Source organism: Tamandua tetradactyla, chromosome X, assembly GCF_023851605.1.
Source record: "Tamandua tetradactyla isolate mTamTet1 chromosome X, mTamTet1.pri, whole genome shotgun sequence".
Taxonomy (NCBI): Eukaryota; Metazoa; Chordata; class Mammalia; order Pilosa; family Myrmecophagidae; genus Tamandua; species Tamandua tetradactyla.
In genome coordinates, this window is record NC_135353.1 from 134,064,438 (window position 1) to 134,079,408 (window position 14,971).

A 14,971-nucleotide genomic window follows, 5' to 3' on the forward strand; every position below is an offset into this window, starting at 1 on the left:
TGGTCTCTGCTGGTCTTCTCTCCAGGCCCCTGGGTTCCAACAACTTTCCCCGGGGTGACTTCTTTCTGCATCTCCAAAGGCCTGGGCTGAGCTGCTAGTGCTGAGATGAGGAATGCTGAGCTGTTTGGCTGTGCTACACTGCGTTCTCTCATTTAAGCACCAGCCAATTAAGTCAAACATCACTCATTGCAGCAGACACGCCTCCTAGCCGACTGCAGATGTAATTAGCAACAGATGAGGTTCACGTACCATTGGCTTGTGGCTGCAGCAACAGAACTAGGTATGCTCACCTGGCCAAGTTGACAACTGAATCTAACTAACACAGATACGTTGGTTCAAGAAGGCCAATGGCATTTAAGGTTTCTCTCTCAAGTGAAAAGGCATGTGCTTTCTCGTTCAGCTTCTTGTTTCATGAAGCTCCCCAGTGATGTTCTTCTTCATCCCCAATAGTAGCTGGCTGGTGGACTCTGTGGTTCTCTTGTCATTGTTCTGTAGCTCTCTCCTCATTCTCAAAAAGGGACTCTCTCCAAAATGTCTCCTCTTTTGTAGGATTTCAGTAAACTAATCGAGACCCATGTAGAATAGGTGGAGACACATCTCCATCTAATCAAGTGTAATATCCACAATTGATTGAGTTGCATCTCTGTGGAGATAACCTAGTCAAGCTTCCAATTTATGGTACTGGATAGGGATTAGAGGAAACCATTGTTCTCACAAGTTTGATTAGGATTAAAGTATGGCTTTTCTAGGGTACATAAATCCTTTCAAACCAGCACAAACATAAAATAGACAAGAGTTTGGCATCAATGAAAAAAAAAGAAAGTGAGAAATAACAAGTAATATTAGAAATGAAAATGGTAACAAAACCAGATGCCATTAAGACAGCAAAAATAAGATGTTACTATGAGCAACTTCATAAATTTAAAAGCAGAAGAAATGGACACTTTTTCTGGAAAATAATTTATTTAAAATGTGGGGGCACAGAGAACAAGAGTTATGATCTGTTAGGACTGGAGTTATCAGGAAGAACTTCACAGAAGTGATAGTTTTTTGTTTGTTTGTTTGTTTTTGCATGGGCAGGCACCAGGAATTGATTGAACCCAGGTCTTCTGCATGGCAGGTGAGAATTCTGTCACTGAGCCAGGGTCACACTGCCCAAAAGATAGTTTTTGAAAATGGGACACTGGTGGTTTGAAACTGCTATGTAACCCAGAAAAGCCATGTTCTTCTAATCCATTCTTGCGGGGGCAAACTTATTGTTTGGGTAGGACCATTTGATTAGGTTGCTTCCATGGAGACATGTCCCACCCAATTCAAGGTGGGTCTTAATCCACTTACTGGAGTCCTTTAAGAGAGCTCATGGAGAGAGAGAGAGAGCTCAGAAAGCAAACACCCTGGTATAAACTGAGAGAAAGAAATGCCCAGAGACATTCTGGAGACAGCCACTGAAACAGAAGCCAGGAGAAAAGGACCAGCAGAAATCACCATGTGCCTTGCCATGTAACAGAGAAACCCCGGATACCATTGGCCTTTCTTCAGTGATGGTATCCTCTTGTTGATGCCTTAATTTGGACATTTCCATGGCCTTAGAATTGTAACTTAATAAATTCCCTTTGTAAAAGCCAATCCATTTCTGGTATATTGCATTCTGGCAGCTTTGGCAAACCGAAGAAGACTCCTTAGGAGAAGGCATGCCAAACAGAGCAGATGAGAAGAAAAGTATGGGGTGGGAACAAACATATTAAGGAGAGTAAGATAACCTTACAGTGAGAAAGATCTGCCCATCCAACCCCACCCCCGTTAATCATTAGAATCACCTTGGGAGCTTTCAACAAACAATCTTAATGGCCAGGCCAAACCTCAACAAATCAGTCTCTGGGCTGGGGTTATGATTATATAACATTAGATATCTACTCAAGGTAAGTTCTGTCCAGAGGTTTTTTTAACCCTGACAATTAAATATGTGCAAATAATAAGAGTAAAATCTTTTGTGTGTTTTCTATTACTTTAATCCTAATAAGCTCCTTATACTGTCCCAACACTTTTCAGTGGCTTTTTTCAATTATTTCCTCCTCCCAGCCCCAAATCTTTGTACATTTAGGAAATGAAAACTAATTGTATTAGAATAAATACAACACAATTAAAAGGCACAACTACTTCTAAAATCAATGGGCAAATAATGGAAGCACTAAGGAATCAAACACTACTCTTTCTAGGAAGAAAGGAATTTTGATATTTTTGATTATCTGTCATTGCCTTCCCCTCTCCTCAGAAGTGTAGCTAATCAAGAACTGACTGTACTTGAAAGAGCAAGTCACAGACTGGGGGAAAATATTATATATATATATTCAGATAAGGGCTTGTTTTGAAAATATATAAAGAATTCCTACAAACCAATAAAGATAATGAATTTGAATAAATACAAAATATAAAAGAAGATATAACAATGGCCACTGAGAATATGAAAAGGTGCTCAATAGAAATAGCCATAAGGAGAAAGACAAATTAAAACAATGAGATATCACTATACACCCACATAATAGTAAAACAAAAAGACAGAATAGCAAATGCTGGTGAGGACATTTTCACATTGCTGGTGGGTGGGTAAATTAGTATAACCACTCTGAAAATGTTAGGCAGTACCTTCTATAGCTAAACACTCCTTATTTCCCAGCAATTCCACTTCTGTTTATGTCAACCAAAAAGCATATGCCAAATGTTCATAGCAGATTTAACTATGCTAGTCAAAACCTGTAAACAACCCAAAATGTCTATCAGAATGAATAAATTGTGTTAGAGTCATACAGTGTTAATACTATACAGCAATGAAGACAGGCTATGATTACATGTATTACATGACTGACACTCACAGACAGAATGTTGAGTGAATGAAGGTACATCAAACAGTCCGTACTGCATGATTCCATCTATATAAAGACCAAGATCAGGTAAACCTAATCTGCAGTGATAGAATTCAGAGTTGTAGATGTTCTTAGCGGAAGGTTTATTGACTGAGAGGGGCATAAGGGAATCTACAGGGGTGCTGAAAATATTCTGTATCTTTATCTGGGTGGTAGTTATACTTGTTTATACACATGTAAAAATTCAAGCTATATACTTAACATTTTATGCACTTTGCCATATGTTACAACTCAAAACAAAAGAAAAAAGACATTTCAATTTGTGGCTTTTTAGCTTCATTTTAAAAAGAATGTATAATACATGCAATCTTGAATAGGGCATGAGAACTTGATAGTTTTTACAGATTAGTGTGATGTCCCAATATATCCCAGAGTAATTTGGGCAGAGAATAAAAAAGTATTTGCAAAGTCCCCTTGAGGGACTGGGGAGAAAGGAGGAAATATTAAACTTCCCCATTTGGGGAATTCCTGATATTCTCACAAGCAGTGCGGACAACCAATTCAATAAGCTGAGCCCCCAAGTGTTGAGGTTCACCCCTGTGAAGGTTATTCCTGCAAAGGAGAAGCTAAATTTACTTATAATTATGCCTAAGCATCACCCCCAGAGAACCTCTTTTGTTGCTGAGATGTGGCCTTTCTCTAAACCAACTTGGCAGGTAAACCCACTGCCCTCCCCCCTACATGGGACATAACTCCCAGGAGTATATATCTCCCTGGCAAGACGGGACGTAAATCTCGGGGATGAGCTGGGACCTGGCATCATGAGATGGGAGAATGCCTGCTTGATCAAAAGGGGGAAGAAAGAAATGAGACAAAATAAAGTTTCAGTGGCTGAGAAATTTAAAACAGAGTTGAGAGATTATCCTGGAGGTTATTCTTATGCATTATATAGATATCCCTCTTTAGTTATGGTGTATTGGAGTGGCTAGAGGGAAGTACGTGAAACTGTTGAAATATGTTGCAGTAGCCTTGATTCCTGAAGAAGACTGTATTAACTATATAGTGTTTGCAATGTGACCATGTGATTGTGAAAACCTTGTGTCTGATGCTCCTTTTATCCAGGGTATGGAGAGATGAGTAAAAATTAAATAAATAATAGGGGGGATAAGACTAAAAACTGGGTAGACTGAAATACTTGTGGTCAATGTTGGAGGGGGCATAAGGGGTAGAGGATGTATGAAGTTTTTCCTTTTTGTTTCTTTTTCTGGAGTGGTGCAAATATTCTAAAGATGATCATGGTGATGAATACACAATTATGTGATGATATTGTGAGCTACTGATTGTATAATAGGGTTGGACTGTATGTGTGTGAAGATTTCTCCATAAAAATATTTTAAGAAAAGAATGTATATTATACACGTCATTCAAAGTTGAGACATGAATACCTTATAGTTTCATGGTAAAATCAACCTTGGTCCAAATGTTTCACATTAAAATTATGCAATGGTGAGGTCTGAATTTAATTTAGAAAGTGTATAGATTCCTTACCAAAATGTACCAATAAACGCATACTTGCCAAAAAAGGTAAACCATGGATGGGGTTCTAATCATGAGATAAAAAAAAAGCTTCATTTCAATACAGCAAAAAAAAAAAATCCAAACACCCAGAATTTTAAAAATGAAACTGAAAAGTTTTGAGCTACATGTTTCCATAAAAGAGCTTGCCTCAATTCTCTAAAAATGCTGACCTTTGGAAGAGGGACCATCCAAAGGTTTGAGGCAGTACACTTTGGAAGTCTCTTATGTTTTACTCCATGCAGTTCAGACTAATAAATATGGATAGTTAGAAAGTCATTTCCATTCTAATTACAGGGTGGTCTACAGAGAAGAGGCAGCTTTTTAGGTTAACTTGTTTGGGAACCAAAGATCAATTTTTGCTTTTATTATTCTATTTTTTTGATGATTGAATACGAAGGAAAAACATTAGATTACAGATAATATAATGTTAAATGCTCTTTAGATAAAATGTAAGTGTTCCATACTTTAAGCACAATGGGACATTGGGATGACTGAGTTGTATGATGTTGCCTCTTCTGTAGATTGAGTTTAGTCAATCCAGGAAAGAAATAGGGAAAGGAAGAATATATGCTTATTAGAACTGAGGAAGAAAAGAATAGGTGCCCATTTCCTTTTTTTATGAGATCCAATCTTTTGAAATTTCTGCTGAAATCTTTGTACCTACTCCAAGGATTTTAGGCCAAAGGCCTAAGATAATATGAAGGCTCTATTTCTGTATCCAAAAATACATCCTGCTCATGATAAATGATTCAAGTTTCTGAAGTGGCCAACATAAAAAAAATCCAATCCTTTGGCATTCACCCTGCCATTTTGGTGGGGCTGGGATGGGAGCATGTGTGAAGAGGTATGTCAGCATGTATGGCAGTTTGACAACAATCCCTTGTGGAACTAAATGCAAGAGAAATTTGTTTTGTAAAAATTACACAATATCCGAAGAACAAAATCAGAACACAGAAATTTGTAATGGCTCTATTTATTAATACATATATCACAAATGTTCACAATATCAATGCATTCCTGTTGGCATGCTAGACAGAGGCATTATTTTTAAAGTTCTTTTTTAAGGTATTTTGACTTTTATTCTCCCCTCACATTCATTTTTATATTGACCTGATGAGGTCCTCAATGTATGTAGTGTCAATGCAAGAAAATACAAGGAAAGAAGAACTGAAATAACACAATAGCAATTAATTGGGGAAAAACAAAAGCAATATTATTACCTTCACAGGAAGCAACAACAGCTTGATAATAGGATTATAAAGGTTTCAATTGCAAGGCAAAGGTGGACTAAACCATCTGTACATACCCAGGCATGTAACAGTAACAAGCAAGGAGGCCACATAAGCTCAACAACAACTGCCTTCATGCTTTTGTCTCCTCAGGGTCAATTACTGATGTATTTCTTTATATGTCCTGGGCAGTGTGAAGAAGGTAGTAAAGAGTCTTATCTTAGTAAACGGAAAACCAAAGCAAAGGAGACTAAGCCAAAAGAATAGATATCTATAGTCTGCTTATCTACTACATAAAGGTGTGCGGCATTTATTGATCATGGTAAAGGGCTAACAGGAGCCTCCCACACTACATGCAGGGCCCAATGGGGCCAGTGATGGTATAATGACCAGTCACCTAGGATGAGCTGCAGTTGGACAAGTACAGATGGAGGAGCTGGCACACACAGGGCCTCGGGAGTGGGATCCACTAGGACTAGCTTCAGGGGGACCTGGCTACACTCTGGCACAATGGGGCTTCACAAAATGGAACGCTACACATGATGTGGGCTGAAAGGTGGAGCAGAGACTATGTGGGAGTGTGGGCTACACGCTGGGTAGGGTGGAGTGGGGTAAAAGGGGTGCAGGTGCAAGTGTATTATGTACTGTGCTCTAACATTCTTTGGAAGTCTTTCAAAGATTGCTGAAGTTCCTTTATAGAACAGGTCTCTTATTCCGTCGTTCTTGAAAGACTAAGAAAGAAATTAAAACATGTCAGTGATTCACCAATAATGAAGTAAAAGAAGGTATCTGAATATCTTGCACAATAACATTGATCATACCTCTTCCCCAGCACCAAAGAAATGAGATTTTGGCATGTGGGCAAGTACCACCAAGACCAGTACTTAAATGGCCAGGCAGCAGTCCTGCCCGTTTGAAATGTGGTACATACCCCAATGAGAATACTAAGCAATTAAACTCTCCTCACTGCCACTTACCTTCTCTTTACACCATCTCATACTGGTTGGCCGTGATGAACCGGGACAGACAGCAGGCCAGCAGCATGCCAATCAACTGTTGCCAGAAAGAAAAATAAAAATGAGAATCTTAAGTCACTGAACCACACTCTTCTTTGATCACCTAGATGGAACTTTTGACAAGCAAGGGTTTCTGACTAGAAATGGGGATAGTGCAGTAGGGAAAAAGATCAAACCTAGGGAAAAAGATCTAAGAATTAGGGAGTATAACTGCTGGTGCAGGGAAACCTGGAGGTTCTGAAATAGCCCATGGAGCTCCAGCTCCAGTTCAACTCTGGCCATTTAAGAACAACTTTTTGACACTTAAGTAGTTTTAAAATCTGCTCATATTATTATATTACGAGGGTAATTAAAAAAATTAAATAACAAAGAATTAGTGAGCTATTACCTAAAAGGGCAAAATATAATTCAAAGCCGTAAGCATATGCATTCTGAAGATTCCTCAGCATCATATGGTACTCCAACCATACCAAGCTGACAGCAAAACAATTCTTGCCTTGAGACAAGATGCTGTTCTTGACAAGGTAAATTTACCAGTTATGTAAGAAAGTCATGGCTTGTGAGAAGTAGGAAGGGAAAGGGGAAAGTGGGACTTTGGTGAACTCATCTTTGTCTCTAAGCCATTTAGGCCTAATTGGGCCCTTCTACATCCAGGGCCCATCTGGATTTTTTTTTTTAATTTTTTGCATGGGCAGGCACTGGGAAACAAACCATCTAGTTCTTTAGGGGTCCCAGATTAACCAGTAACAAGTCTCTCTACCCCCTCAGAAGACTCCAGTCCTTTACCTGTCTTTGTGTCCTGACTTAACCATTTATATAGGTGACTCTGATAAAGCAGTTGTGATACCATCAAGACAGCCTTAAGCAAATCTTGTTCTGCTAAATGGAAGCCAAAGCTCTCATCCCAGAATCTGGAGGGTCAGCTTCTGGGCTGAAGTCCAACTGTATACTTGAGCCTGGAAGACTACAGCTCCTCTCAACCAATGTCATCTCTTCTTCTTAATCAACTGGACATATTTTGTTGGATAAAAGAGATGGGAATGACCTTTAGAGATTACCTGGTACACTGTCACTCCAAGTATGGTCTCAGAACCAGTAGCAGCAGCATCACTTGGGAACTTATTAGAAATGTAAATTCTCAGGCCCCATTCCAGACCTTCTGGATCAGAAACTTGGGTGTGGGGGAGTTCAGTAACTGGTGTTTTAACAAACTCTTCTGGGGAGAGAACCCTGCATCTAGGCCACTTAGTTACTTTTATCTTATTCAAGGCAAGATCTGAACTCTGATTGCCTGGCTCTCAGCTGACGCTGGTTCGAGTCCAATTGGCTAAGTATCATGGTAAAATCCATGATTGTTATCTCCCTTCTTAAAATTAAAATTGTGCTATAAAATATGCAAACTGTAAATCAGGTCAGGTAAGGGAAAATCATCACCTTACTGGACTCACCCTATCTCCTATCAAAGCTATGGCCAATATCATTTTTTTTTGTTTTGTTTTTTTGCTTGGGCAGACAACCAGGGATTGAACCCAGGTCTCCAGCATGGCAGGCAAGAATTCTGCCACTGAGCCACAGTTGCACTGCCCTGGTCAGTATCATTTTGGTGATGCAAAATGCAGAGTAGCCCACAATCGTTTCCAAATGGCCAAAGGAACCATAGCTGTAACCTCCAGAATATTGTGCCAAATGAGAAACAAAAATCTCCCCCATGAGTGCATGGACTTTGAATCTTATAGCTTGTCCCCTTTTTATTAGAACTGCCCCTTTTTAAAAGACCGTAATGACATCAGAACACACTTGATACTTTCACAAAGCAGGCAGCCAGAACAAATAAGCATTATTAGAGATATATAACACATTCAGATATATTGAGGTATTTAATCATTATCATATCCCTGTGCAAGACCCTGAATGAGATGGGTCCCATCTCAACTGAAGCTAAAATCCTACTCATTCAAAGATCCTACTTATAATGGGTCCATACCTACAGTAATGGATTAGCGTTATGAACATGATCTTTTCTGGGGTATATACAGCTTCAAACTATTACACTCGAAATACAGTTTTGATACTGGGAGTGGTTCTTGAGAAACAGAATCTTAAAAATGGGCTTTCTGAATTGGTTCTGGGGTTCTTGCAATTGGTTCTCTACTCCAATTAGGCTCAAAAACACTAATGACTCTATTTCCAATGATCAAGAAGGCACTGACAGTCCATGGGGTGAGTTGCAAATGAGGACCTGTAATGTTCTTGAGCATTGGACATGTTTATTTTTTCACAGAAACAATAACTTTAAAAATATAGGGAAAAATGGTATTTGGTTTTAAACTTCTATTTTGTATTCCCAAGGCATGACCATACCTTCTTTTGTTCACTCCCAGAAGAAGACATTTTGTTTCATTTTCTTTAAATTTTAAGATCTAGCAAAAATTTTATTTTCCTATTAAGTGTTGTGAACTGAAGCACATGTAACATACGTGAAAAGAGTATTTTACATAAATCAGCTTTTGCTGTGGTTAACTGTAGTGCAAGAAAAGCTAGGACTTGGGATATGATAGAGTTATTCACAGGGTTTCTAATCTCAAATTTGCTTCATATTTGAGAAAAAACTATGATCCCTCACTTCCATAAGCACCCAGTTAGGGGAAAGGGGGAGGGGGGGAGCATCCCATATTTAATCCAGTTATTACCAGATTATTTGCAGCTACATAAACGGAAAGTTTGTTCAGCTTAAAGATAAGGCCTCTCCCTCAGTCTGTATCAGGACACACTATTTGCCCACCTCTAGACCCAATTAATTTGTAGTTAGGAAAATTCATGTTTATTTACATTAAACCTTCATTAGATTAAATATATGCTAAACCCATCTGAAAGAGGAGAGGCCGTGCTCTGTGGGATTGCTGATGACCTGTCAGAAACACACTGCTGAGGTGTTTTCAGGCTGCAATCTGCAGGCATTTTAATAAAGTTTTGTTTAAACACAGGAGGAAGACAGGAAGAGGAAATGTATGTAGAAAACGCCTCAGGACAGATACCCCAGAATTACCATTTGTCCTTCCTGTGGCTAATGAAATGCCTAATCCTACACATCCTTGGGAGTTTTACATCAAATTATTTATATTTGGTTGACTAAAACTTTGTAATTAGCTTTCATCTTATTTTTGGAGGGTAACAGTTTATATTTACCACTTTCTGCCTTGTCAATACTATTTTCCACTTAACCTCTGGGAAATTGTGCTGCTGTACAAACTGAGAAGCCAGCAAAGGAGGCAGGGGAGGTAGGCACTCTTCATATGAAAGGCTGACTTCAGGCTTTCTTGAGACACTTCACATAGAAAGTTGAAGGGTTTGCACAACATAAAGCTCTGTTAACGTGAATTGCATCACTGCAGCAGTGCAAATAAGCAGTAACAGGCCCGACTCCCAAGAGGTGGGAGAGAAGGGCAAAAGTGAGGAGGGTGGATGCCAGCAAAGACAAAGATGTGAAAGGTGAGAGGGCAAGGGCGCCTTCTTCTGCCATCACCACAGGAGGCAAACATGGCCTGACCCCTGACGGACAGAGAGAAGACAGCAAACAGAACTGGAAATGTGACTTCCTCAATAAGAAAGTGACAAGCAACCAGTGAAAAACTCTAGATCCTTATAACGTGTAGATTTTATGTTAATGACTTAACTGGGAAACTAAATAAAATTTCCAGGTCTTGGGAAAGTGCCAAGGAATCCTGGTTTGAAATAAAACTGCATATATGCTGTTGGTGATCTTCTGAGGCCCCAACAATAGAATAAGGAGACAGTTCTGTTAGCCTTACTTGGCCATCTGTCATCAAAGCTATCAACAGCTTTGTCTTGCCCTCTACACAGAAAAGGTAAACAAGTCACCTCAAGGGTCCAGAAAGGAATTACTGACCCATAATGAATCATCCCAGCAGCCTGTGGGCCCTGGGTGAGGCCATACAGGGGAGAGTAGCTGAGGATGGACAGGTAGGGGTAGGAGATATATTTTTCTAATGAGTACCCTTTTCTTCCCAATTCCACAGAATCAAAGCCTTTTATTATAAAAGCACAAAATAAGTTTCCGTTAGGTGCCACCTGAGGCAGAAACAATCGTGATCTTTGGACTCAAGGCCTAAATGTTTAATACAGTACAAAAGGTAAGGAGGTCAGAATTAGAATACTGACTCTACAGTGGCTGCCCAGCCCCAGCCCAAAGAGGGCCTTTCATCCCTCTCCTTCTGGAAAATAGCTCTCCAGTCCCCACTTAGGACTATAACATGGTGTGGGACATTAGTCCAGCCTCACTGGCTCTAAGACTAGGAACTTCCTGGGCCTGTGTCCTTTGGATACAGAAGTACTAAGTACAGAGGACCAGAGGACACCCATTGGCACACTGCTCACCCTACACCCCTAATCCCACCACAAACACAGAAGAAGGCCAAACCAAAGTGGGAAGAAGTGTAACAAATAGAGCAGTACAAGAGTCCAGGCCAACACACTCTCGGCACTTGGCTTCCAGGCCATGATGAGTGTCTCTAGGGGGTTGAGCAGTGACATGTTTGTGTTTTCTCCCCTCCTCAAGTCTTCTGAATGAAAGATTAGCTGCCATAGGGGCAAGGAAGAGGTACGCTATCAAAGACACCTCAACTCCCTCCTATAAATTTGCAGGGGTATCAGGGCCTATACATTAAATCTAGACAAATAGACTTTTCCTTGAGAGGGTAAAGGCAATAGGGATTTGTGGAGAGAAGTAGTAAATTCTTGGCAAAGCCTTGCTGACCCAAAGCAGAACTCAAGTTAGCTAATAGGGGACAGAGTTCTTGCACAGTCTATTAAAAGGCTAGACTCAGATCTGCTTTCCTTGTACTTTATATCACTTTTAACCTCTGATACAGTAAGCGTGCATGGCCAGTTTCTTCCAAAAAAAATTATAGTATGGATGACGCATGAGCAGGTAAGGAAAAGGGTAAGGAGAAGGTGAAGGTGAAGAGAAGGCAAGGGAAAAGGGAAGGGAGAAAGAGGGCTCTCTTCTCTCCTTCTAATCACTTTGGCCTCTCTGTGGCTTCCACTCAGAAGGGCCTGGTTGATTATTTGAAGGCCCAGGCTTTTCCTCCACATAGCCAACATGCTTGATTCATCATTATCACCTAAACTTTGCCAAGTTCTATTGCGAAACTGGAGCTCACATATTTGAACACATGTGGCTAATGCTCTTAGATAAAGCTTTGGTTCCTGGTCACCGACCAGGGTCAGTAAGGCTGGTTCTTTCTGAAAAGGTATCTGGTAAGTGGCTCCCACTGACCCAGGGAGGCCCTGGATTTATCTGCATCTGGAAACCAACTTCAGCTTCCAGAAGCGTGAGGTGGCTAGCATGGTAAACAGCAGCAGTTCCCAGCAAATGGCTGGTAAAAGTCAGTCATGGCTCTTCCACTTCCCGCCCCAAGCTGACAAGAGTAGCCATGTGGATGAAAGGTACTGGCTCTGTGATGCTTCTGGGCTCTGTGTTGTTTCCTTACCTTAACATCTATGTGCCACCTTGATGAGAGCTAAATTTGCTGCAGAGTTTCTGTTTTGGGGGTTTCCCAGAACCCCTCTCTCACTGCCCCAGAGGGTCACATACCAAACTCAACAATTCCCAAGTCAGGGATTTCTTCAAGGTAGCACACAGAGATTAATGCTTATCAGGCCAGATAATAATTTGGGGAACAAACTACCCTGAATATAAACTACTTCACAGGGATGTGGGAGAGAAAAGTGAAGGAAAGGTATCAATCAGTTTCTTTATAACCTGGAGAATGGGCCATTTGACTTGGTTCATCTCACCAGTGAAAACAGGATCTTCTCCCCAAAATCCACAATGAACCCTGCCCTGCCCCCACAACATACAGACAAACTAACTAATGGCCATATGGGAATATTCCTGGATAAGATTTTTCACTCATGGGATTCCAGGCTCTTTGAGGCTCTCTTCTCCCCATGTACAGTACAGTAGATCATGTCACCTTATATTTCTAGAGCAGCTATTAGGGTAGACTTCAGTGATATTCCTTCCCCCAAGGGAGTAGTTGTCCTTAAATGCCAAATACAAATCTGCCCTTTTGAGGTTGAAAACATGATGCTATATACACACGTATTCAGCAAACTGTATTTTCAAGGCTATCAAGTGTATCCTGCACATTTGCATCAGGCATAAGGTTTCCAATCCTCTAAAATGTCCCCTGACCATTACAGAGATGTTACCGAAGTGTTATTACTGAAATATTATAGCAACTAGAAGAAAGTAGTAGATGGCCACAACTGCTTTTGAGATGTCTCTGAAGACTTAATTAATTGGCATTGTTTGTGACACCACTCTGCCTTGACTGTCTATTGTCATGGTAAGGGTTTAATTCACTTTTCATGAGCTGCTAAAAACGAAGCGTGGTAAAAGAGAATTTTGAAACTGCAATAAGAAGTACATACTCATGTTGGCTGAGTTCACATGCTCTTGTGATGAAATGTCATACGGGTTTTTGTAACTCCTTGGAAAGAAAAGATTTTCTACTTTATCTAAGGCTAAACCGTATGCCTGCCAAAACAAACTACCAGGTTAGTGTTCTATTCCTTGATCTAAGTGAGGGTTACATAGTTATGAAAATTTTGTGACAGCTCATTAAACTGTAAACTTAGAATTTATGCAATTTTTTGCATATGTCGTATTTCAATAAAAATGTTTAAAAACCAAACTTGAGTAAAACGAAAGTGCATTGGTATTGCTAGGCAGGAGGAACAGAGCAACAGAGAAGTGGACAAAAATAATTATAATCTGAGATAGCCAATGTAGATTTCAGGCAGGTGAAATTACAGCTGTGGAGACATTTGAGATAACATGAATAGGACTTTGTTTGAAAAACAATCTGTGAGCCTAAAAAAGGTGAGTTAAACATAAAATTTTTATTTGGTTGCTAAATACATGTACTTGGTCCTTCCACCCATAGCAATATTATAGCAAGGAGGCATCACTTGGATGGGAGATCAGAGGCCTGTGGGACAGTATACTGTGGATAGAGATGTGCTAAATTATAGATTTAGCTTAATCATGTCCATCCTTGAGTATGTGTGGCTTACTTAATTTGCATAATTTCCTCTCCCACTGTTGTTTACAGGATTGGTAGAGATAAAGGGAGATACAATTAAATACAAAAAAATTCTGTTTCTTCTTAAGGAAAAGAATAGGCAAATCTTGAGATTAAAATAATGACTACAACACACATTAACAGAACAAAGGGAAATAGACACACATGTTTATGTCTATTAATGCAGAAAAGACATCTGACAAAATCCAGCATCTTCTCTTGATAAAAACACTAAGAAAAATAGGAATAGAAGGAAACTTCTGCAACATAATAAAGGCCATATATGAAAACCCCACTACTTGCATCATACTCAATGGTGAAAGACTGAAAGCTTTCCCTCTCTAAGGTGTGGTACAAGCCAAGGATGAACACTGCCATCACTGTTATTCAACATTGTACTAGAAGTCCTAGACCAAGCAATCAGGCAAGACAAAGAAATAAAAGGCATCCAAATTGAACAAAGAGAGGTATCAGTAGCTGACAGAGTTCAAATAGAGTTGAGAGGCTACTCTGGAGGTCCCTCTTACACAAGCTTCAGTTAGACATTGCTACCTATCATAACTTGCCGAACCCCAACCAAAACTATTCCTGTCAATCCTAAAGAATGCCTAGGGCATCATATAAGATTCTACAAAGGTTCCATGCACTAGGGTAACTTTCCAGAAACCCACAACCTCCAGATGGGTCATTGGACCAGATAAGTCCTGAAACCTATAGGGCCCGACCTCTCCAGAACATCAGTTAGTTCCATCTCCCTACTCCTTATTATTGGCAGCCACTTCCAACATTGAAAAGTCAGAATGGGCATCACCCAAACACCCCTAAAGACTGGGAAAAAGATCAAAGGTGACGGTAGAATTATATAGAGAAAGTAGGGTTTAACAAACGAGTATGATTGTTGAATCATTTTATTGATTATTGATATTTCTTTTAGTCTACAATATATTAGAGCAGCTAGAAGTAAAAACCTAAAATTGTGGAATGGTAGCCCATACAAAACTCTGAAATCTGTTCAACAAGTAATTGTTTTGCTGTGCTTTGAAATTTATAGCTTTTATCGTATATATCTTTTCACAAAAAGGAAAAAAAAGTCAATTATGATAAAAAAATATTTATTTCTTCTAGCCTCCAATGTTCTGAAGCAGCTAGAAAGAAAATCTGAGATGATGATTTGGTAG

The 14,971-nt window shown here is 39.7% G+C and overlaps 1 protein-coding gene across 1 annotated transcript in view; it reads right to left on the reverse strand.

The window, feature by feature from the left end:
* Nucleotides 1-5,394: 5,394 nt before the first annotated feature.
* The window catches only part of TSPAN7 (tetraspanin 7), a 144,466-nt gene continuing 134,889 nt past the window's right edge, over nt 5,395-14,971 (reverse strand). The window contains exons 7-8 of the mRNA XM_077146447.1: nt 6,646-6,721; nt 5,395-6,399 (exon numbers count right to left, since the gene is read on the reverse strand). Coding sequence (XP_077002562.1) covers nt 6,653-6,721 — 69 coding nt within the window. The 3' untranslated portion in view covers nt 5,395-6,399; nt 6,646-6,652. The remainder of the gene's footprint in view (nt 6,400-6,645; nt 6,722-14,971) is intronic.